Source organism: Eriocheir sinensis, chromosome 42, assembly GCF_024679095.1.
Source record: "Eriocheir sinensis breed Jianghai 21 chromosome 42, ASM2467909v1, whole genome shotgun sequence".
Taxonomy (NCBI): domain Eukaryota; kingdom Metazoa; phylum Arthropoda; class Malacostraca; order Decapoda; family Varunidae; genus Eriocheir; species Eriocheir sinensis.
Genome location: NC_066550.1, coordinates 6,081,385 through 6,106,835, shown reverse-complemented (window position 1 = coordinate 6,106,835; position 25,451 = coordinate 6,081,385). Strand labels below are relative to the sequence as shown.

Sequence of the window (25,451 nt, the reverse complement as noted above, 5' to 3'; positions counted from 1 at the left end):
TTTAATGGAGGAAAAGAGGCGATTAAAAGTCAAATTGTAGATGATTGTCAAAATGTAGGAAAAACAGAGAATAGGTGAGTTTTTCTCGTAATCTGTTTGCCGGGGGTCGAGCTTTTGATGGCGACCGGATGAGTGGTACCGTCACGCCAAGGACACAGCGGCTTGACCCACATTTAGCATCATCGCTGTAACGGCCTGTGATAGATTTACAAATCCATGATAAAATTACAAATCACAACCATACCGACGTTGCCCTTACCCGCCTTTCGATTAACAGATATAGAATTGAGGGTGTCACGTGCATTGTAAGGAGGGACACATTTATTTTCATTTGGGGTCAAACTGCGTCTTCGTGTTAGTATAGCTTGTTATGTGAGGCACCTATGGAAGGACTATCCCTCTGGACGCCCTTGTTGGGAGTCTTGCTTCTGCACCTGATGAGCGGTACTTGACCAAGGCTAATGCCGAGAGCCAAGTGAAGAAGGTCGGGTTGTTGGGACTGGGCCGACCTCTACTGGCGAAGCACTTGTCAGCGCTGTACAGTCGTTAGACAAATATTGCGGGTGCAGAGATGAGTGGCTTATGTTCGGCGTCAGTTGGTGACGATGCTGTACCCTAAGTCTATATACACCAAGTCAAGTCATACGCAGGTTTGTGGGAGGAGACACGGCCGAGGCGTGGATTATGCGTGGCACTGCTTGGAGCCAAACTAGAGAATGTAGAAACAGGGATTTAAAGAAAACGAGGAAAGGTGGACTAATTTAAATCAATCACTTCAACATGCCCTCCCTCACACCCCACACCGCCGTTTGTAGTCATTGAAATTACAGTCACGCAATAGCACAATAAAAAAGACATTTTTTCGTCAGTGGCTTGCCTGAACGCGCCGTGAAAGAAGGCGAGAATGCACATCCAGAGTGCACATACGGCCCCAACTCTAGTCAACCCTGAACTGGCGGGTATTTTTTTTTTTTTTTTAGGGGGGGGGGCTCCAAGTGACGTCATCCCGCTGCTCCGCCCCAAAACCGCCTCCTGCGCGTACCGATCGCAGTTTTGAAGCAGAGTGACTTGACTTGGTATATATAGACTTAGGCTATACCGTGTTAAAAATGTGGAGGTACAAAATATTCATGCATCAAGCCTTACTGTCAGTGGTCTCTCTCTCTCTCTCTCTCTCTCTCTCTCTCTCTCTCTCTCTCTCTCTCTCTCTCCCAAAACACGGGTGGCATAGCATTGTTTTGACCCAGATTACCAAGACTTACGATGTGCCTGCGTGTATTTGTTCTTCACTAGCCTGGGTTCAGCCTCGTTCGGAGCAGGGGTCGTTTCGAAAAGATGCTTCGCTCATAATTACATTGTTGATGGAAAGATTGCGTCGTTATACTGACTATCCACGGTTCTGTAAGGTTTAATTGGGTGTCAGTGCATTTCGTGGATGTTGATGGCTTTTCCTACAACATAATAGCCTGTCATTGCTAATAAGCATTGCTGATGTAAAACTAAGGACAAACTACTAACGGTTTCAGGGGCCGTGTTCCCCTGTTTTTCGCAAATAAAACTTGAAGAAAGCGTCGGACAAGGATGTTATTTTGGCAGTGGGTGTTTGAGACCCCGACCTAATGGGCAAAAATATGATTTGGTGTCACATGTGGATAATGAAGCACTTATATGAGTAAATTTAAGGTAAACTTGGCTAAAAGTTAAAGACACTGTGAGCGAGGCTAGCCCCGCCCCGCTCATCTTCTCGTGACGTCGATGTGACGTTTAGCTCTGACGTATGAGTAATCCTCCATCCAATCAGTAATTGTCTTCCTGCTTCACACACACACACACACACACACACACACACACACCGTAGCAATATTTAACCTACTGTAAATATGGATGTTCCTTATATGGATTATCAGTTGGGGAGAAAGTTTTACTCGAAGGAAATTACTTATCCTTTACATGGAAAATGTGACTATTGGTAGTACATGCTGCATGTATGTAAGCGAGCAGCAGTTTCTGGTTTCATCCCTCGTTGGTTCACCAACCTCCCCCATACCCAACAACACCTTTGTCGTTGGCGGGGCTAGCCTCGCTCACAGCGCCTTTAACTTTTAGCCAAGTTTACCCTAAATTTACTCTTTTAAGTGCTTCATTATCCACATGTGACACCAAATCATATTTTTGCCCACTAGGTCGGGGTCTCAAACATCCACTGCCAAAATAACATCCTTGTCCGGCGCTTTGTTAACGTTTTATTTGGGAAAAACAGGGGAACACGGCCCCTGAAACCTTTAGTAATTGTGGATACAAATAGTTATAACCAAATGGAGGGTGCTGTACCTTACTGAAGTGACCTGCGTGTAGTGCTGTGGCTCATGGTGCAGGAGTAATGCCGCCACGCCCGACACAGGGACAAGGAGGGCGGGAGGCGGTGGAGGTTGTGGGCGGGCTCCTTGGTGGCCTCCTCCAGGCGACGATCCTAGCCACGCCATCCCCCCCCCCACACACACACACCGGATGTAGACGCCGTGCCCCGGGCCGTGGAGGTGGCTGCCAGGTCTCGCGGGGGTGCCGAAAAAGAGATTAATCAGGTTTTCATGAGTTTCTTTTCACATCCACGGTACAGAAGAAGGGTCACACTACCACCAGGGTCATTAAACTACCCCTGGAAACTCCCACAACGCCTACGAAAGCCTTATCAAGTATGTGTAGGCCTACTTGGGCGCCGATAAGTTTGAGACTACGGGCCTTGACTGATACGCTTCCACACAACACGGCCAGACAAGCTAAAACACTCGCTTCATGACATGTTTTGATTCAAGGCACGAGTCAATGCATTTTTAAATAGTATTCAGCCCACACAGACCCTTGGCTCCAGACTAGATGGTTTGTCCTTGACCTAAGCAAAGTGACACGCAATCTAATGACCACCAAGACTTTGCATTTCAACCTTAGCGAATAGTAATGTGAAGGAATCGGCGGTCCAAATCACAATCTGGATAAGGAGTGTTACTTATCTGTGTCAAGTCGTCTCTCCTTGTCCTGTATTTTATTCTTTATTAGTTCCATGTAAGGTCCTAATGGAGTAGTATTGTGTTCTTGTGGTTAATCTCGGTAAATCCACCACCCAACTTTATAATTAACGAGGCTTGACCCCCTGGCCCTTCCCCAAGGTAAAACGTATACGAAAATGCATAATAATAATCATTCTTTCACGTGCTAATTTACTACGAATATTGGTTTGGAGTGGGGCTCCCTAAGTTTAACCTTAATCTCTCCCCCGCTTCCAGGAGCTGTGGTGGCAGTGACGGGCTTGGCGAGGGACGTGAGGAGCCCTGCTGGAGGAGGACGAGGAGGCGGCGGGGTTGAAGGACGTGCTGGAGGTGAGACGAGTGATCTAAGAAGGTGAGTCGTGACAGCTTTTCTTCCTTTATCTCTTTACTTGTAGCCTCTAACTTGCTCTAATCCTACTCCAGCTTCCCTCTGCTCTAACCTCTCAACCTTTTGTTTCTCTGCTTGCTTACTCTACTCCCTAACTTAAACTTCTCTTTATTTTTACTCTCTAACTCCAACTATCTCCTACTACTACCTACCTCTCTCAAACTTCTCAAGTCCTACTCTCTACTTCAACTATTACTTTAACCTACTCTTTACTTCTCTCAAACATCCCTTTATTTCTACTTTCTAATTCCAAGTAACTTTTCCTACACTTTACATCCTTCTACCTCCTACTTTAACTCTGTTTTCTCTAACTGCTCTCTACTTTTCATTAAGGTAATATGTAAATGTCAATTATGAAAGCACATCACTCTCCTTTCCTTGAACATTCCTGTGTGTTCAAAGTTCATATAAGCTTATAACGTATTTGATGTTCAGCAGAGGCAGAGTTAGGTTATCCTCAGTCATTACCAGCCCACTGCAGGATGAAGGACTTTCCCAAGGTTTACTTCCTCTGTCAGGTGATAATGTGCCCCATCCTGCTCCAGCAAAGGTCCAAATTTACCCCATCCACCTGGTGTCCATCTCATATCAGTTATACATCTGATATGACCTCCCCATGTACATTAAATGTTATGCCTAATAGTCATTAAGATACCTTCAAACTTTGCCAGTCCTCTAATCCCTGATGTTTGCTTCTTGCCTCTCCATTCCTGTGTGTGCCAGGACACAATGATGATGCCCCTTTCTCTTCAGGGAAGGTGCCATGCTGCCAGTCGTGACACTAGGTTTAGCAAAAGCTCTTCATCACTGTTCTGTTTCTGTGTCTGTAGTTTGTTCCTCCATTGAAGGGTTTTCTTCAGGATCGGTATTTGTTGTCCGGCCAACTGATTATTCCTTTCTCTTTATAGTCACCTTTCAGACACTGATAAGCTCCTTGATCACTCTCCAGGTTTTCCTCAGACTTGTTTAATAAGACGGTCATCCTTACTGTTTAATACTTGTAATCAAGCTGTGAATAATTTTAGAGAAAGTGTCGCCTCGGACAGGTGACATCCCAGCCAGGGCAAGTAAGTGAGCAGCTCGTCACACCAGGGACGTAGCTATACAGACCGGTAGGATTTTCAGAGTGAACTAAGAGGTTTAGCGTAAAGCTGAAGACATGTATTTTCCCTTCTCTGGTACCTCCTGAGCCACTTTCTGACACCACAGGTCAAACCACGATGCTGAGGAACAGTGAAGTCTTCAGAGGCCAGCCACCAAGTGGAAGATATACTTTCTTCACATGCAGGATGTTGATTTAGTCGAGGAGCAGGGACAGACCAAGAGGAGTGCGTTGTCCAGGCCGAGAGATAATCACCACAGGACCATCAAAGTGGGCAGCTACCACCAACTTTCCATAAGCATGGCTCAGTGGATGAGTGTCATTTTTGTCCCTGTGGAATTCTTGTCCACAGCTGGTCTCTTTTTACTACCCTCAAAGTTAGTGTGCATATACACCCAGTCTTGGAGGGGGGGACAGAAGGAAGTTATGATGCATTGTTACCTTTAAACCAGTCAATTGTAGAGGACGTATATACATATAGTTCTCAAGGTAAAGGAAATAAGTTCTCACCTAAAGGAAATACGTTCTCAAGGCAGTTAAACAAAACCAGTTTAGCATTTTATATTTATTGCCACCAGTGTTACAGATACTTCAAAGAGTCTCCAGAAAAAACGCTGAATAATTCGGCAGGAAAAAACAAAAAAAAAAAAGTGGGAAGTCTAGGACTTTAAACTTTAGCTGCTTCGTACTAAAAACAATTAGCACAGTAGTCTGACAGAGAAAGTTTTCACAGGAGACAAGTCAGTGGAGAGCTGCAGCGAAGAGGTCCAGGAGGCGGCGACGAAGCAGTGTTCAGCACGTACCAAGGCGGCAGCAGCTGAGGGAAGGAAGAACAGCATTTAGAGACTAATATGAATGGCGACTCACCCTAGGATGAATATTAAACACCTAACCACATCATGTATGAAAATGCAAAAAGAATTATGAAAAATTCCATCTGCCCACTCAAGCAATCACACCTCACTGTCACTAGTAGCTTCCAGAGTAACTGGATTCGTTGAACAGCAAAACTTATTGGATTAATTTTTCACCTTATTTCAGCCCCACAACCCTTCACTTCAAACACTGCCAGGTTTAACTCTCACTTCTAGACCTTCAGCAACCAAGTCCACCCTTCCTAGTTTTATTCCATCACTCCATACGGTCCTAGTCAACCATTTCTTCGTTGTTACCGTCTTAGCTGTCCTTTCATGACTATCCCCAACCCTTTATAACTTGTATCCTTATGTCATTCAACTTTGACCTATTCCCTCGTTTCACCAGGAGTTCACCACTTACTTTCCTGGTCACTTTATCCTGCCTCATCCTTACTCCTGTCCCCTCATCATCCTGTACTGTCTATCTTGTAGTTTTTATCCGCTTTATCTCTTACACAGTCCTTCCAGAACCTCCTATATCATTTTTAGTCCATCCTCTCCTGTTCCCTTAATCTTTATACTGTTCTATCATATGATGTTACTCCACCACTTCCCATGCTGTCGCTGTCTTCACTTATGAATAAACTCTAGTACCACTATTGCAATACCACAGCTATACTAATGAAGTCCTCTGGAATGATCCAAGTTCTGACTACACAATTTACCAAGACATGATTGGAATTGCAAGATTTAAATAGTTCAGCCTCAAACCTTACAGTGTGCTTTAGTGGTATTGGAGTTAGAAATATGACAAATACCACAATACTTGACGGACATGAACTTTAGGGAAAAGTAAATCATGTTATACTAGTAGAATAGTAAACTAAGGAATACCAAATCAAACAATTAAATAAAGCATTTGAGACATCCGTTATATCATTGAATACTGAAGACTACAATAGAATGTCTGAAAACTTGTCCATGATAATTTTCCCCTGCATTAAGACACCTCAAGCCTTCTAGTGGTGACTCCCTCTACCACTTGCATAGCTGTTGCAGAGGATGAAAAAGCTCAAGTGAACAAAACCAAATTCTTAACCTTACTTCAGTTTTCCCCTTACAGACATCTACACTAAACCTTCAGTGGTGACAACTGGCTGCCAAGTCACCAACACACCCACCTGTTCTGACCCCCTTCCCATTTTTTCCAAGTCTACACCTTGTTTTAGCCTTGACTTGTATATTCTTGTTCAGTAAATGAAAACCCAGAAATGTAAAATTTTTGCATGGTTACTCAAGTCCCCCAATAGTTCCCTTCCCTGCCTGCCAAGATGTTTAATATTCCCCGTTAAGTGGTCAAAACCTTCCAGTCGAGCCCTTACTTCCCTGCCTGCCAAGATGTTTAATATTCCCCGTTAAGTGGTCAAAACCTTCCAATCGAGCCCTTACTTCCCTGCCTGCCAAGATGTTTAATATTCCCCGTTAAGTGGTCAAAACCTTCCAATCGAGCCCTTACTTCCCTGCCTGCCAAGATGTTTAATATTCCCCGTTAAGTGGTCAAAACCTTCCAATCGAGCCCTTACTTCCCTGACTGCCAAGATTTTAGATGCTCCCTCTTAAGTGATCAAGCCCTGGCAGTTCACCGTGGTCCCCAAAAGGTTAGTTCCTTACTGCCAGGAGGAGGCTGCAGCAGATAACCTAAGCTCTGAGTGGTGGCTGCTCACTGGCGGGCACAAACAGTCCTTCCAGATCATAACTTAATTTATCAAAACATTCTAAACCCCATTTCACTTTACCCAGGTTAATAATCCCTTTCCGTTTACTTCCTGTTAAGTGATCAACGCCCATTTCTAACTAATCTGTCCCCTGGAGTTGGATATTTTTGTAGGCAATGATCAAGCCAACAATTTTAACACTTCACAGGTTCAGCTTCCAAATGTTAATCCCTCGTTGCCAAGTGCTTTGACAAACTCCACTTGATATTCCTCTTTAGTGATCAAACCCACATATTCAACACTCCATCTCGTTATTCTGGTTAAGAACCCAAATGTTTGTCCCTGACTGCCAAGAGTTTAAGGTCTAGTTAGCTGTCCCTGCCAACTAAATACTCAAGTTATTGTCACAAATTTCATATTCCCGTTAAATGCCGAAGCCTACCATTTCCATACATCACCTCAGATATCTGGGCCATGAACACTGAAATACTCGTCTCTTACTGCTGTAACGGTCCGAATGTGAATGAATGAGAGAATGTGAGTAAGTCGGTGAGTGACAGTGAATATGAGTGAATGAGTGAAAGAGTGAATGGGTAGTTGAGGAATGTAAGTGCGTAAAAGGTTATGAGAAGATAACACGGCGAGCGAATGAGCGAATATATGAACGAGTTACTGAAATCCCTCATCTCAAAGCCTCGAACCCTTCCAAGAGACCAATAACTAGTTAGTTAGATAGGTAGGGGTTTGATTGTAAAAGAATGTTCCGGAAGGGAGAGAGTCAGTAATGCGGGGTTAAAAGATCACGTGATGGAGGAGAGAAGCTGATGAGTAAGCGAGGAGGAGGAGGAAGCAACCAGAAGCTGGGTAGACTTGAGGCGAGCACCACGGCAGCAAGCCAGAAGCTTGGAGAACGTATACACCACCCACGGCCTACTGTGTGAGGCGGGCTAGCAGGAGACGAGCAGCAGCCCTAGCAAGGAACGGCAGCGAGTTGGAGTTGGAGTTGAGAGCGGTGTCCACCTCTCCACTCAGCCCCCCCCGAAAAAACCACCCACGGCCTGCGCGGTGAGACGGACTTCAGGATGGGAACTTGTATGGCGGGGTAACCTGCCCCTCGACTGTCCTGGGGGCTCCAATACCACTGCCCCAAGCTGCTCCCTACATCAAAGGGCGCCCGCCTCTCCACACCACCCGAGCCGCTCCATCTCTACATCAAGCGGCGCCCGTCTGTCCATCACCAGGACCGCCCATTCCCATCGTGGACGTCCTCTGCCGAGCCAGACACTCACGCAGCTCCTCCTCCTCCGCATCCAGCAACTACAGAGCTAAGCATTCTGTGTATTCCCCAAATCTCCCCTTGTGCCGGTAGTTAGCTAGTTTAGAGGCCTACAGCCTGTCGGTCATTCATTTTTGTTCATATTTTTTATTAGCACTCCGCTAACCTTTAAAGTAAACCAAATACATATTTATATCTAACCTTACTGAGTGTTATCATTTGGAGCCTGTTTTGCTGCTCATTGGAAATTACTGAACCATACACACATCCCCTCCATAGTACATAATCACCATCCAATTTCTTAATGCTGTCTCAAAGTGGTTCCCACGGAAATCCTCCCACCCTCCATAATTAACCACACAAGTAACGCCCTTCTGGTCACAAACTTCGGAACGAGTGTTCACTTGTCCTGAGGCCTTAACATCCGGGACCAGCGCTCGACAACTACCACGCTACCACATACCATTCACTACCCTAGTGGTTGTCATAATCAAGGGATGTAGCTTTATTTAATTTAATTTATTATTTTCTCTATTTTCCACGCTACACTGCGAAGGGTTTAAGGCAACGTTGCCAGATTGTCGTACTCACTTTCTCATATTTCCCGATTTCCAACCCCATAACCGTCTCCTGTGCCCCAATAACTGGCTTTGTTTTTATCGTTGAAATGGTTAATTATTCTTATTTCCTGGCGATATTTAGAGGGTGAGAAGCCGGGTTATGTGATGCTCTGAGTACGATAATCTGTCAACGGTGGTTTAAGGTCTAACCGTCACTGCCAAAGCCTCAAATATACTTTACTATCCATTGCCACCCACAAATCTTCCTCGGCCAAAGCTTTCGTGAGACTAAGAGCAAAATTAAAATTACCACCTTTCAGTGCTGCTATGAGGGAGATCAAAGTGGATGAAGCACCTGGTACTACCCTGGTGGTTGACCCGGAACATAAGAACGTGCAAGGAGGGTTGCCTCTCATTACGGAGGTAACCGAGGAAAAAACCATCTTCCTCCCAATGATCAATAACAGTAAATTAGACCTAACACTACATCAAGGGATATTCCTGGCACGTTATGAAATAATCAACAGTAACCTTGAAACGTTTCCGGAGGCAAAATGCTTAAAAACCACGATCAGTGAGTCGATGGGGCCCGAAAATGACGCGGTCCCAGGGAAAATGTCCAGAGGAGACAAATTAAACACCATATTAAGCGAAAGAGATTGGACTCTCTTAGATGAAGAGCAGAAACAGAAATTATTCCAAATAATACGACGCCACGAGTTGTTATTTATGGTAGACAAAAATGAGTTAGGCTTGATAACAGCGCCCCCAGCCCACATTAATGTCGAGAATCCCGTACCATGCAGGGCCCCCATTTATAGATACCCAGAAAAAGCAAAGGAGCTAATAGCAGAGATTATAGAGGACCTAGCGCAGAGAGACATAATAGAACCATCTACCGCCGCCTGGTTGTCACCAATAGTTCTGGTTAGTAAACCGTCCGGCGAGAAAAGAATGTGCCTAGATTACCGCAAGGTTAACACCCATTTAGCAGTAGACATACACCCTCTACCAAAACTTGAGGAACTAGTAGAGAGAGTGTCGGGACAGCAATACTATGCCACCTTAGATATGAAAGATGCATACTATCAAGTGCTTTTAGACGAACCAAGCCGGGACTTAACCACATTTACTGAGGGGATTAATCTATACCGATTTAAAAGGTTACCCTTTGGTTTGTCTTGTTCCCCAGCTATTTTTAGTAGACAGTTACAAACCGCCCTTGCACCCCTCTTAAAGGCGGAATGGATAAAGACTTACTTAGACGACGTGATCATAAGTGCACCTGACTTTAATACCCTTCTCAGTAGACTCCATGAGACCTTCGAGCACATGGGAGGGGTAGGAATCAAGTTGAACCTATCAAAATGTAACATTGGGCAAAAGGAAGTCAAATTCCTAGGGCATGTAGTCTCTCGGGAAGGATATCGACCGGACCCTAAAAACATCGAAGCAATTGAAAAAATGAAAGCCCCAACAACCGTTAAAGAAACCCGCAGATTCCTGGGAATGTGTTCATTTTACAGACGACACATTGGGCAATTCTCGAAACTAGCCGCTTAACTAACAACCCAAAAGGGATTACAATTCGAATGGTCAACAGAGTGTCAGCAGGCTTTCGAGACTCTGAAAGGGAAATTAATAGCAGCCCCCATCCTAGGACGGGCAGATATGTCAAGAAGCTTTATCCTAGAAACAGATGCCAGCCTCACCCATGTGGGTGCTGTGCTAATGCAAATCGATGATAATAATTTACCCAGGGTCATCGGTTATTTTTCCAAAAAGCTTCGTCCGGCAGAAATGAGGTATTCAACCACCGACAGGAAGCCTTAGCTATAGTATTGGCATGTCGCCAGTTCCACCATTTCCTGTGGGGCACGAAAGTATTTGTGCGGACAGATCACCAACCGCTAGTCTCCATCTTTAGGCAAAAAACTAAATCACCCCGCATGAATCGGTGGATTTTAGAAATGAGGGACTACCATTTTCCATTTATTAAAAATAATGGAAAAAGAACGTTGTGGCTGACCAATTAAGTCGCCCAGTAAGACCTATAAGACCCTGGGCGGCCAAAGTGAGTTATTTCTGGGGAAAACAAGAGAAGAGTTTAGCCAGCTGCAAATGCAGGAACCAAGGTGGAGGGAGATGAGACAGTATTTAGAGGGAGGATGTATCCCACGCTCAAAATACCCTAGGGCAACCCTCGCACAATTTAACATCGAGGATGAAATATTATACTCCACCCGCAGGAAGAAAGACAACACCATATTGTACACCCTGGTAATACCAAATGAATTAAGGCGGCAGGCTCTAAGTTTTGCACATGAGAGAGAGTCGGGTCATTTAGGTTTTCTCAAATCTGCCCTCAAGGCAGAAGACTATTTTTACTGGCCCAACTTGAGAGCAGATATGAGAAAACATATTAAAGAATGTGTAACTTGTCAGCAACTCAAAACTGCTAGGGGCCTTCAAATGCAATGGCAAGAGCTTCCACCATGTAATAAACCCCTTGAGAGAATTAGTATGGACATCACAGATATGCACACGACCAACAGCGGACATCGATATGTCCTGACGCTTATAGATCACTACTCTAGGTATGTAAAATTTATAAAGATGAGATCAAGGTTAGCGGAGGAGGTAGTGAAGGGTTTGCAAACGTACATGGGAGATTTTGGGGCACCGAAAGTGCTCTTAACGGACAATGCGCGCGAGTTCCACGCAACCATTGTCAAAGACCTATGTACCAGAATGGGCACCCAGTTGGTGTTCAGCACTCCTTACCATCCCCAAGGCAACTCTATCTCAGAACGGATGCACAGAACAATGAAATCAGTCCTAGCTACGTTGTGCCGAGGACACCCACACCGGTGGCCAAACTATCTCGGGCAGTGCCAGACAGTCTTAAACGCGGCAGTGCACGAAACCACCGGGGAGCAACCGTTCTACCTAATGTTCTCTCGTTACGCGCCACGAAGTGTAAGTGCGCCCTTACCACAAGACGATGATGACGCGGACATAAAAATCGCGCATGAGGTGGTTAAAGAAACTAATAGGGAGAGAGCACAAAAGTGGCGAGACAAGGCTAATCAGAGGGTAGAACTTAACAGTTTGGTCTGGGTGAAAAAGGAACAAGGTGAGTCCTCGGTACAGCGGAAGTTGGGAGTGAAGTGGTTGGGTCCGTACAAAGTTAAAGAAATACTTAGGGATGGAAGTGCATATGTGCTAGAGAATGTTTTCAATGGAACACAAATACAACGTGCGGCCGAAAAAATAAAACCATATGTAGGAAAAGAACAAATCCTCATCGAACAGGAGGAAGTACTCGTACCACCGGTGGACGATAGTGATGAAGACGAAGTTGAACAACGTGAACAACGTCCCACGAGGGAAAGAAGGCCGCCCCGAAGGCTAATAGAGGAAGTTTAGGTAGGCTCCTGGAACAGAGTTGTGCGGTGCAGGACAGTAATGAACCCTCTTTGTTGCAGTGCAGAGTGGCACGGGGAAATCTCTCCCGCATCCAGGGTCAGCGAAACCCGAGGAAGCATGGGGACCCAGAAGAACCTCGTCAACCCCACCAGGAATATCTGGGACGACCTGGGCTCCCTGCAGAAGGTGTGGAAAAGGGGCTGGAAAGGCCCTACCACTCAACCCCGGATGCCAGGAGGAGGTGGGAGGTACACACCTGACACCCTACCAGGATGCCGGGTCCTGATGAGACCCCAAGGCACTCGTGCCTATATTATGGAATAATGTAGTACTATATGGTTGGCCGCGATTGAAAACCAATTTTTTTTGTGACCCTTAAATAATCTAATGTATTCTTTTTTTTTTGTTTAGTAGGATGTTTTATATAAGATGTAATAATGTTTTATTTGGAGTGAGTAGAAATATGATTGTTTTTAGACATGTTACCCATGGGTTAGAGACTTTGAGAAAGGGATTTCAGTCTCGGGAAGGAGGGAGCCGTGTAACGGTCCGAATGTGAATGAATGAGAGAATGTGAGTAAGTCGGTGAGTGACAGTGAATATGAGTGAATGAGTGAACGGTCCGAATGTGAATGAATGAGAGAATGTGAGTAAGTCGGTGAGTGACAGTGAATATGAGTGAATGAGTGAATGAGTGAAAGAGTGAATGGGTAGTTGAGGAATGTAAGTGCGTAAAAGGTTATGAGAAGATAACACGGCGAGCGAATGAGCGAATATATGAACGAGTTACTGAAATCCCTCATCTCAAAGCCTCGAACCCTTTCCAAGAGACCAATAACTAGTTAGTTAGATAGGTAGGGGTTTGATTGTAAAAGAATGTTCCGGAAGGGAGAGTCAGTAATGCGGGGTTAAAAGATCACGTGATGGAGGAGAGAAGCTGATGAGTAAGCGAGGAGGAGGAGGAAGCTGGGTAGACTTGAGGCGAGCACCACGGCAGCAAGCCAGAAGCTTTGAGAACGTACACACCACCCACGGCCTACTGTGTGAGGCGGGCTAGCAGGAGACGAGCAGCAGCCCTAGCAAGGAACGGCAGCGAGTTGGAGTTGGAGTTGAGAGCGGTGTCCACCTCTCCACTCAGCCCCCCCCCGAAAAAACCACCCACGGCCTGCGCGGTGAGACGGACTTCAGGATGGGAACTTGTATGGCGGGGTAACCTGCCCCTCGACTGTCCTGGGGGCTCCAATACCACTGCCCCCAAGCTGCTCCCTACATCAAAGGGCGCCCGCCTCTCCACACCACCCGAGCCGCTCCATCTCTACATCAAGCGGCGCCCGTCTGTCCATCACCAGGACCGCCCATTCCCATCGTGGACGTCCTCTGCCGAGCCAGACACTCACGCAGCTCCTCCTCCTCCGCATCCAGCAACTACAGAGCTAAGCATTCTGTGTATTCCCCAAATCTCCCTTGTGCCGGTAGTTAGCTAGTTTAGAGGCCTACAGCCTGTCGGTCATTCATTTTTGTTCATATTTTTTATTAGCACTCCGCTAACCTTTAAAGTAAACCAAATACATATTTATATCTAACCTTACTGAGTGTTATCATTTGGAGCCTGTTTTGCTGCTCATTGGAAATTACTGAACCATACACACATCCCCTCCATAGTACATAATCACCATCCAATTTCTTAATGCTGTCTCAAAGTGGTTCCCACGGAAATCCTCCCACCCTCCATAATTAACCACACAAGTAACGCCCTTCTGGTCACAAACTTCGGAACGAGTGTTCACTTGTCCTGAGGCCTTAACATCCGGGACCAGCGCTCGACAACTACCACGCTACCACATACCATTCACTACCCTAGTGGTTGTCATAATCAAGGGATGTAGCTTTATTTAATTTAATTTATTATTTTCTCTATTTTCCACGCTACACTGCGAAGGGTTTAAGGCAACGTTGCCAGATTGTCGTACTCACTTTCTCATATTTCCCGATTTCCAACCCCATAACCGTCTCCTGTGCCCCAATAACTGGCTTTGTTTTTATCGTTGAAATGGTTAATTATTCTTGTTTCCTGGTGATATTTAGAGGGTGAGAAGCCGGGATATGTGATGCTTTGAGTACGATAATCTGTCAACGGTGGGTTAAGGTCTAACCGTCACTGCCAAAGCTTCAAATATACTTAACTATCAGCCAGTCGCATCAGTAACACAAGACAGCAGCAGCACCTCACCAGTCTGGGCGCAACGAACCACCAGCGGATGAGGCGAGATCTGCAGAAAGGACACGGTAATAAACACTCACATGCAGTATTGTTAAAAGTCTGGTGTTGATTATTGTCATCGAAAAAAAAAAAATACATTAGTGAACGGTTATAGAGTAATGGCTAAAACGATATACAAGAATAACGTAGCTACATGAAACGCCAGTTACTGAACTAAAGACTCAAGGCGGGACTTCAACAGTGGATCCCTAACCCACTAACGCGGACCTAGAATCTCAAGTAAACAAGGACAAACAATGACCTAGAATCTCAAGTAAACAAGGACAAACAATGACCCAGAATCTCAAGTAAACAAGGACAAACACTGACCTAGAATCTCAAGTAAACAAGGACAAACAATGACCCAGAATCTCAAGTAAACAAGGACAAACACTGACCTAGAATCTCAAGTAAACAAGGACAAACAATGACCCAGAATCTCAAGTAAACAAGGACAAACACTGACCTAGAATCTCAAGTAAACAAGGACAAACAATGACCCAGAATCTCAAGTAAACAAGGACAAACAATGACCCAGAATCTCAAGTAAACAAGGACAAACAATGACCCAGAATCTCAAGTAAACAAGGACAAACAATGACCCAGAATCTCAAGTAAACAAGGACAAACAATGACCCAGAATCTCAAGTAAACAAGGACAAACAATGACCCAGAATCTCAAGTAAACAAGGACAAACACTGACCCAGAATCTCAAGTAAACAAGGACAAACACTGACCCAGAATCTCAAGTAAACAAGGACAAACAATGACCCAGAATCTCAAGTAAACAAGGACAAACAATGACCCAGAATCTCAAGTAAACAAGGACAAACAATGACCCAGAATCTCAAGTAAACAAGGACAAACAATGACCCAGAATCTCAAGTAAACAAGGACAAATAATGACCCAGAATCTCAAGTAAACAAGGACAAACACTGACCCAGAATCTCAAGTAAACAAGGACAAACAATGACCCAGAATCTCAAGTAAACAAGGACAAACAATGACCCAGAATCTCAAGTAAACAAGGACAAACAATGACCCAGAATCTCAAGTAAACAAGGACAAACACTGACCCAGAATCTCAAGTAAACAAGGACAAACACTGACCTAGAATCTCAAGTAGACAAGGACAAACACTGACCCAGAATCTCAAGTAGACAAGGACAAACACTGACCTAGAATCTCAAGTAGACAAGGACAAACACTGACCTAGAATCTCAAGTAGACAAGGACAAACACTGACCCAGAATCTCAAGTAGACAAGGACAAACAATGACCCAGAATCTCAAGTAGACAAGGACAAACAATGACCCAGAATCTCAAGTAGACAAGGACAAACAATGACCCAGAATCTCAAGTAGACAAGGACAAACAATGACCCAGAATCTCAAGTAGACAAGGACAAACACTGACCCAGAATCTCAAGTAGACAAGGACAAACACTGACCTAGAATCTCAAGTAGACAAGGACAAACACTGACCTAGAATCTCAAGTAGACAAGGACAAACAATGACCCAGAATCTCAAGTAGACAAGGACAAACAATGACCCAGAATCTCAAGTAGACAAGGACAAACAATGACCCAGAATCTCAAGTAGACAAGGACAAACAATGACCCAGAATCTCAAGTAGACAAGGACAAACAATGACCCAGAATCTCAAGTAGACAAGGACAAACACTGACCTAGAATCTCAAGTAGACAAGGACAAACACTGACCCAGAATCTCAAGTAGACAAGGACAAACACTGACCCAGAATCTCAAGTAGACAAGGACAAACACTGACCTAGAATCTCAAGTAGACAAGGACAAACACTGACCCAGAATCTCAAGTAGACAAGGACAAACACTGACCCAGAATCTCAAGTAAACAAGGACAAACAATGACTCAGAATCTCAAGTAAACAAGGACAAACAATGACCCAGAATCTCAAGTAGACAAGGACAAACAATGACCCAGAATCTCAAGTAGACAAGGACAAACAATGACCCAGAATCTCAAGTAGACAAGGACAAACAATGACCCAGAATCTCAAGTAGACAAGGACAAACAATGACCCAGAATCTCAAGTAGACAAGGACAAACAATGACCCAGAATCTCAAGTAGACAAGGACAAACAATGACCCAGAATCTCAAGTAGACAAGGACAAACAATGACCCAGAATCTCAAGTAGACAAGGACAAACAATGACCCAGAATCTCAAGTAGACAAGGACAAACACTGACCCAGAATCTCAAGTAAACAAGGACAAACACTGACCCAGAATCTCAAGTAAACAAGGACAAACACTGACCCAGAATCTCAAGTAAACAAGGACAAACACTGACCCAGAATCTCAAGTAAACAAGGACAAACACTGACCCAGAATCTCAAGTAAACAAGGACAAACACTGACCCAGAATCTCAAGTAAACAAGGACAAACACTGACCTAGAATCTCAAGTAAACAAAGACAAACACGGACCCAGAATCTCAAGTAAACAAGGACAAACACGGACCCAGAATCTCAAGTAAACAAGGACAAACACGGACCCAGAATCTCAAGTAAACAAAGACAAACACGGACCCAGAATCTCAAGTAAACAAGGACAAACACTGACCCAGAATCTCAAGTAAACAAAGACAAACACGGACCCAGAATTTCAAGTAAACAAAGACAAACACGGACCCAGAATCTCAAGTAAACAAAGACAAACACGGACCCAGAATCTCAAGTAAACAAAGACAAACACGGACCCAGAATCTCAAGTAAACAAGGACAAACACTGACCCAGAATCTCAAGTAAACAAAGACAAACACTGACCCAGAATCTCAAATAAACAAGGACAAACACTCACCCAGAATCTCAAGTAAACAAGGACAAACACTCACCCAGAATCTCAAGTAAACAAGGACAAACACTCACCCAGAATCTCAAATAAACAAGGACAAACACTCACCCAGAATCTCAAGTAAACAAGGACAAACACTCACCCAGAATCTCAAGTAAACAAGGACAAACACTGACCCAGAATCTCAAGTAAACAAGGACAAACACTGACCCAGAATCTCAAGTAAACAAGGACAAACACTGACCCAGAATCTCCAGTAAACAAGGACAAACACTGACCCAGAATCTCCAGTAAACAAGGACAAACACTGACCCAGAATCTCAAGTAAACAAGGACAAACACGGACCCAGAATCTCAAGTAAACAAGGACAAACACGGACCCAGAATCTCAAGTAAACAAGGACAAACACGGACCCAGAATCTCAAGTAAACAAGGACAAACACGGACCCAGAATCTCAAGTAAACAAGGACAAACACGGACCCAGAATCTAAAGTAAACAAGGACAAACACGGACCCAGAATCTCAAGTAAACAAGGACAAACAATGACCCAGAATCTCAAGTAAACAAGGACAAACACTGACCCAGAATCTCAAGTAAACAAGAACAAACACTGACGCAGAATCTCAAATAAACAAGGACAAACAATGACCCAGAATCTCAAGTAAACAAGAACAAACACTGACCCAGAATCTCAAGTAAACAAGAACAAACACTGACCCAGAATCTCAAGTAAACAAGGACAAACAATGACCCAGAATCTCAAATAAACAAGGACAAACACTGACCCAGAATCTCAAGTAAACAAGGACAAACAATGACCCAGAATCTCAAATAAACAAGGACAAACAATGACCCAGAATCTCAAATAAACAAGGACAAACAATGACCCAGAATCTCAAATAAACAAGGACAAACAATGACCCAGAATCTCAAGTAAACAAGGACAAACAATGACCCAGAATCTCAAATAAACAAGGACAAACAATGGCCCAGAATCTCAAGTAAACAAGGACAAACAATGGCCCAGAATCTCAAGTAAACAAGGACAAACACTCACCCAGAATCTCAAGTAAACAAGGACCAATCAAGAACCGAACTTAATATCACTTTCAAGACATCAGGAAACTATTTGCCATTCATTAAGTTTTAGTGTCTTCAGGACATGGCACGAACTATTGACACTAGGCGGTATTAAACTTTACGACACCACTTTCAGAAGGAAAAAACATTAACAACGATATCCAGGAATGATTATGTAACATCACTCCGAGCATTAACAAAACATTACCCGCACTTGTGATCACAAAGGCACTGACCCGACACCTTAACTAGAAAATAAACAAGCCACATCAATGATAATACGATACATAGATTGCCCAGACCAGCATATTAATACGACCCGCCACTTCGGTTATACAAAAATAAGTTACTCGCAGCGTCCAAAACGGCACTGACACCCGACGCCTTAACTAGAGAATAAATAACCTGCAGCTTCGTTCAAAACAGCACTGACACTCGACGCCTTAACCCGGTAGCTGTGGGATCATGTTTCTTAATGGTCCCTCCAAGCGAGAAAAATGAGAAAAAATCACCCCTCACACAAACCATTTCATAATATATATCAATGCATTTGTGATCAGATTATGTATCATCTATTTTGGGGGGTTTATATCATGGCACAAATTTGGCCCGTCGCTGGTACACGGTAGACACACAAATGTGGCCCGTCGCTACTACCGGGTTAGCTAGACAATACATAACCCGCAGCTTTGTTCAAAACAGCACTGACACCCGACGCCTTAACTAGAGAATAAATAAAATAACATGAATGATAAGACGATACAGACTGCCCGAGCACCAGCAACTATGAACACGAACCAGCACCTAATTTAAATCATGGACAGGTAACCCGCAACTCCATTGAAAAATCAGACAACCTCAACTACAGAAAAAAAATACACGAAACTAACAGATTAAGTAATAGGGCTCAATGTAGTACTAACACTGAGGTAACATGTTAATTGATTGACATAAATTTACATAATACGACATTAATTACATAATACGACGCGGTTTACCAATTAGTAGTGAAGGGCAGGGCCAGCACCACCTCGACAACGGCTCTGCAAACGTGGCCTCCACTCCACCCGGCTGTCAAAAGGAGAATGGTTGAATCTATCCCTTCCAACCCAAACACTGCCTCCCCCTTCACTACCAGCCAATCACCGCCTTCCACCCACAGCCGGGCAACCAGTCACCTTCCTACACACACACACACACACACACACACACACACAACCTCCCTCACTTCCTCCCTCGCCTTCACGACCATCGAATAAGTGAGTGTTCAAGGATTCATTCAAAGGGTTCAGTATCTCAATGTACCGAAGCAGGGATTGAAATTGTCCACGTCTCTCTCTCTCTCTCTCTCTCTCTCTCTCTCTCTCTCTCTCTCTCTCTCTCTCTTTTTTCTTTTACCCTTCCTCCTCCCATTACTACTTCTCCCTTTTCCCCGCTGAACCTTCCCTTCCCCGTCAGGTTAAATAAGAGTAACAGTGAGACTTTGACACCTTTAATTATCAAACTAGCACCGATATGTTATAGTGATGCCCATTTTGGGTTATGCCACGGCCAAACATTCCCTCTCCACACCTGGCGGCGCGCTGCCTGCGGGACGCTTCCCCGAGCCTGGCAAAAAGGCAGATATGGAATGTTTTCTCGGCATTTAACGTTACACTCACACTCGTTTTGACATACAGAAACACTAAGAGAGACGAGAAACAGCTCAAGTCAGTAAAACTACACAGCCTAAACTATTACCCAGCAGTATTATAATAGTATATTGCATCAGTATTTTTTGTTCCTGGGTCTTATTAAAAGTTTCTTAAGGCTGCTTCTGCGTATGGGCGCTGGGCGTGGCTGTGGCTGTAAATACTTGCGCATTCTCAATCGCCAGAGAGCCCCCGCGCGACAGGTGACGTCCATTACACAGCCGCCACGGTCATCCTTGACGAAACACTCTCCGTGGCAGTTCATGGAATCGGTCATGCTCTGCAATGCAAGCAAAGGTTATTCACAAGGCTAATGATCATCCTTAGTTTTCTTATCCATTCACACAGAAATATTCATGCACATATAATTCTCATCCACTGACACAGACAAAACCATGCAGACAAATTATATAATCAAGAGATTCAAAAACGATGTGTGGGGTCCGTCTCATTCCGTTGCAGGCACACACTTGTGCACCTGTACCTAGTCAAGGCCAAGCCCCGGCAGGGAGCCGGCACCGCACCGCGGCTGTCCACCAGAGGTGGGCAAGTGCGGTAATTAGTGCGGTAGTGCGGTAGTATCGCATCACAAAAAAAGTACCTCACTACCGCAAAATTTCTGAAAATAACGCACTACCGCGGACCGCACTAAAGAATCCTGCGGTACTTTTTGCGGTACTTTGAAAACTATCGAAGACATTTGCAGCGCGGCATGCTCACATAAGTTTTATTTTATTTTATTTTACAGTGAATCGGACTCAATCAGTCATTCGGTATCAGTCATCAGAATCAGTGATTCAGTCATTCTGACTTCTCAGTTATTGTTCAAAATTAAATACTAAATAGACAGACTAAACTACTACACTGCGAGTCTTCTTTAACCCGCGCGGTGCCGGCCATTTCAACCCCGGACCCGTCCGTGGGGCCGGCCGATTTTTCATGGTACTATTTTAAGCATGTTTCCTTTGTTTGGATAGCCAGGAAAGGCACTGATGTATTTTTATATTTTGACTACCGCTACCGCAGTACCGCACACCGCGTACCGCACTGGGAAAGAAAAAAATGGGACCGCACTACCGCAACCGCATTACTCCGGAAAAAGTACCGCACTACCGCAACCGCACTACTGATTTTTCAGTACCGCGCCCACCTCTGCTGTCCACGGCGAGAAACCGGATGGTAAGAACGAGGCCTCACCGTGCACCGGCCGCACCCGCCCACCAGCACACCCAACCTTCCCGTAAAGCGGAGGTTCTCAAGCTATTTCCTACCAGTGAGTTGGCAGAACATTCACCATTACCCCAGAAATCTGATATTGAAAATAAAATGGTAATATTTCAACTATTTCAATATGCAGGCCAATGATGCTAAAGGTTACAAAATAGTTAAAACAGTAAAAATCTTCTAAGCAGTCAAACACTAACAACATTGGTGTGAAGCGACCTCCTACAGGAGTGAAACAGTTGTTCCTTTATGAAGAAAATTCCCTTCCAAATATCACTTGGAATTTTAACAAACCCAAGCTGGAGAACGGGCGGAGTACCACCCACACGGTTATCGCGCCACCCAGTAAAAAAAAAAAAAAAATGCAGAGAACACTCAGTGACCGCCTGATTTCACAGTAGCTAAGGCCTGGCATAAACGACTCCGTGGTGATGTGATTAGCACCTCAAAGTACAAATCTGTGGTCTGGGTTCGAATCCTGGCCCTGGCAGTATTGGCTCAGCCCACCCAGCATTTCATCCTCCTGTTCAAACGGCTACTTGGGAAAATCTTGGGAAGGTAAACTGTGGTAACCTATATTTCAGACTGGCCCCGTGCCCAGGGATCAGGAGTTATTTCCCGTCTCAGGCTCAAAGCTTAAGGTAACGAAGATAGAATGCCCCAAACTTTACTTTGAAAACACTCTGTGACAGTTTCTGAAGCTTGAACCATCTGCAATATACGTACCGTAAGTTCTACAGTCGGTAAATCCCAGGTCTTGGTTGTATCCAGTGAAATAATCTTTGCGGGTTTAACCGAATCGAACAGCCCCCTAAAGGCTGAGGCCGCAGACAGCGACGTGGCCAGAATGAGCAGCGCCAGGAGAGACGAGCGCATTGTAGAGGCTTCGTTCAGTGCTGTCTGTCAGAATGCTGCTGATACGCGTAGTGTGCGTCACTGGAGTCACCGAACCAAGCCGCGAAGACAGGAACACGATGCTTTAGCACGACGGTCCTCCTGTGAGTGTTGCTGCGGCCGTGTGCGTGTGTTTATATCACCGCTCTGCGTACAGCTGCGGGGCGAGGCTCCAGCGTGCGGGACACAGGATGCAGGTGCTGGGGCTTGGAGGGCACGATGGTAGGGCGCAATAAGGTGGGGTTAGATATACGGGAGCTTAGGGTCAAAGGAGCTGCCTCGTACAGGCCTACCGGCCTCTTGCAGACTCCTGCGTTCTTATGTTATGTATGTTAATAATGGAGAGGAGGAGGAGGAGGAGAACAAGTAGAAAAAAAAAAGAGGAAAAAACGAAGAAAAAGAAGATAAAGAACATAAAGGAAAAAAAGAAAAAGATAAAGACCAAGATAAAGAAAACAAAGAAAAGTTAATGAGAGAAAGGAACAAGATTAAGGAAAAGATACATAAAAAGATACATAAAAAGATACACAAAAAATAAACAAAAAGATAAACAAAAAATAAAGAGATAAACATATAAATAAACAAAGAGATAAAAGAAAAATATTAACAAAGAGATAAAGAAATATATAGAAAGAGAATCGTGCCCGCGTTATCCTGTGTATGGTTGAGGGCGGGGAAGGCCGGCTGGGAAAAGGGGAGCGGGAGCAGACACAGTGTTGGGGCTCCTGCTGATGGTGGTGACGATGATGGTGATGACGATGATGATAGGGATGATGGTAATGGTGATGATGATGGTGATGATGACGGTGATAATAATAATAATAATAATAATAATAATAATAATAATAATAATAATAATAATAATAATAATAATAATAATAATAATAATAATAATAGAAAGTAATAAAACAAAACTAAGAAAATGATAAATGTGTGTGTGTGTGTGTGTGTGTGTGTGTGTGTGTGTGATGAAACCCAGCTCATATAACATCGCCTCCCACATACAAGGACATTTACAACTGCTCCTTGTATAGTTAATCTATCGGGTATCTTTTTCATTTCCCGAGTATGTTATGAATTTGCTTTTCGTTCCATTCTTGTAAATTTCCATCTCCTTTTACATATTTATTCGTGTATATTTAACTCTTTGTACATATTTACACGTATCTTCTCTTACACATATGATGCGGGAGGGAAATGAGAGAGGCAGGAGGGAGTGACAGCCTTATCTGTCCTCCGGGGCGGGGCAGGAAACGGACGGGGCGGGGGAGTGGACGGGGAGGAATGACAGGGATGAGAAGGGTCAGGGATGGGACGGTGCAGGGAGGGGGGGAGGGAGTGAAGATGAACGATGATTCGACCCAAGATCTGATGAGAAAAAGATTGACGTCAGACCCGGTGTGTATACTCTCCCAAAGACACATGTACAAAGACACATGTACAAGAATAGGTGTGTACAAGGAGACACATATAAAAGAAAATATATATACCAGGAGACATGTGTAAGGGCCGTCGTTTCAGGGGGTGTTATAGCCCCCCTGTGTTTTCTGTATATTAATTACCTTTTTTATGTTAACTTCTTCGATATTTTTGCTTGCCTTGTTGAAATTTTCTAGCATATAACAACTACCAATTTATATTCTTGAGCCAGTATCATTTTCACTTTTTATTTTTAACACTTTCACTAAATTGAATAATCATCTAAATTGTCAAATCTATTGGCCTCAAAATGTCCCTAAAAGTGCTTCATAAAAAATAAAAAAATCTTCCCATAGCTGCTTATGCTCGCTTCGATCGTTCGCCTCCCTTCCCCAATCCCTCATGAACCTGTGATGCCCTCCAGCCCCATCCCCCCAAAAATCTGTCAAAATTACTGGCCTGTGTGTGCAAGAATAGATTTACAAGGAGACGTACAGGAAAATAGCCAGCCATATCACAGGACACGCAGGGTAGGACTACAACCTTTTAACTCTTCAGCTTTGGTACCGTTAGCGTTCATCCCTGCCTCGCTCTACCACTCCGGAGGGAAAGTGTAATAATGAGGGAAGAAAACATTAAATAGAACACTGATTAAAAAACGCTAAAAGAAAAAAATGGAAGAAAAAAACGAATACAAGAAAAATATAACAGAATGAAGTAAGAGGAGAGATAGGAGGTTAAACGAGAGAGAGAGAGAGAGAGAGAGAGAGAGAGAGAGAGAGAGAGAGAGAGAGAGAGAGAGAGAGGAAATGAAAATGAAGGAAAGAAGACGATGAGGGACAGCAAGCTAGAAAGAATGAGGGAGAAAGAAATAAAACATTCCAACACTGTACAAAGAGACACATGTGCAAGAACAGGTGTGTGCGAGGAGTAAAATACATATGTAGAAGAATTAATATACAAGAAGACAGGACAAGAGTATATATAGAGAGTCATAGAAATGGGGAAGTTGACACGCGGGGCTGAACTCGGTGGTGGTGGTGGTGGTAGTGGTGGTGGCGGTTGTGGTGGTGATGGTGGTGTTGGTGAGTTTTGAGTGGCAAAGGTTAAAGAGAGAGTCCGTGGGTGTATGAAACAAAAGAAAAACGAGGATGGAAGAAAAAGGAAAATACAGGAAGGGAAAACACAGGAATGAAAGGAAAAAGTGTGAGAAGGACGAAAGAAAGAACGTGAAAGAAAAGAGTGAGAGAAATATAGAAAAGAAGAAAAAAGGAAGACGGAAAAAGAAAAAGAAGAAAAGGAAAGTCTAAGGAAAAAACTACACTCATGTCCTCCATACATCACCATTCAATTTACATGAAAAAAATATATAATTGATGACTATCCCAAGAAAATTCAGAACGACATCATCATAAACCATCACAGAAAGGAAGAAAGGGAAAGAAAAAAAAAGAGAGGAAAAAATGAAAAATAAGGAAAGTCAGCGACGAAAAAACAACTACGAAAAACTACCCTCACACCTCTCATGCATCACCTTTAAAATATAAATAAATAAGAAAAACTACCCAAATATTTCATAACAATCCTAAGTCATCACTCCCACACCGCTTCAGCTGCTACCCGATTCTCACGCTTCCATCACTCCACTTCATCACAGGCGGCCAAGTAC

General features: G+C 44.0%; 1 protein-coding gene across 1 annotated transcript in view; it reads left to right on the top strand.

The window, feature by feature from the left end:
- Window positions 1-24,685: 24,685 nt before the first annotated feature.
- Window positions 24,686-25,451, top strand: part of LOC127010205 (tetra-peptide repeat homeobox protein 1-like) — a 2,769-nt gene continuing 2,003 nt past the window's right edge. The window contains exons 1-2 of the mRNA XM_050884083.1: window positions 24,686-24,699; window positions 25,396-25,447. Of these exons, the coding sequence (XP_050740040.1) occupies window positions 24,686-24,699; window positions 25,396-25,447 (66 nt within the window). The remainder of the gene's footprint in view (window positions 24,700-25,395; window positions 25,448-25,451) is intronic.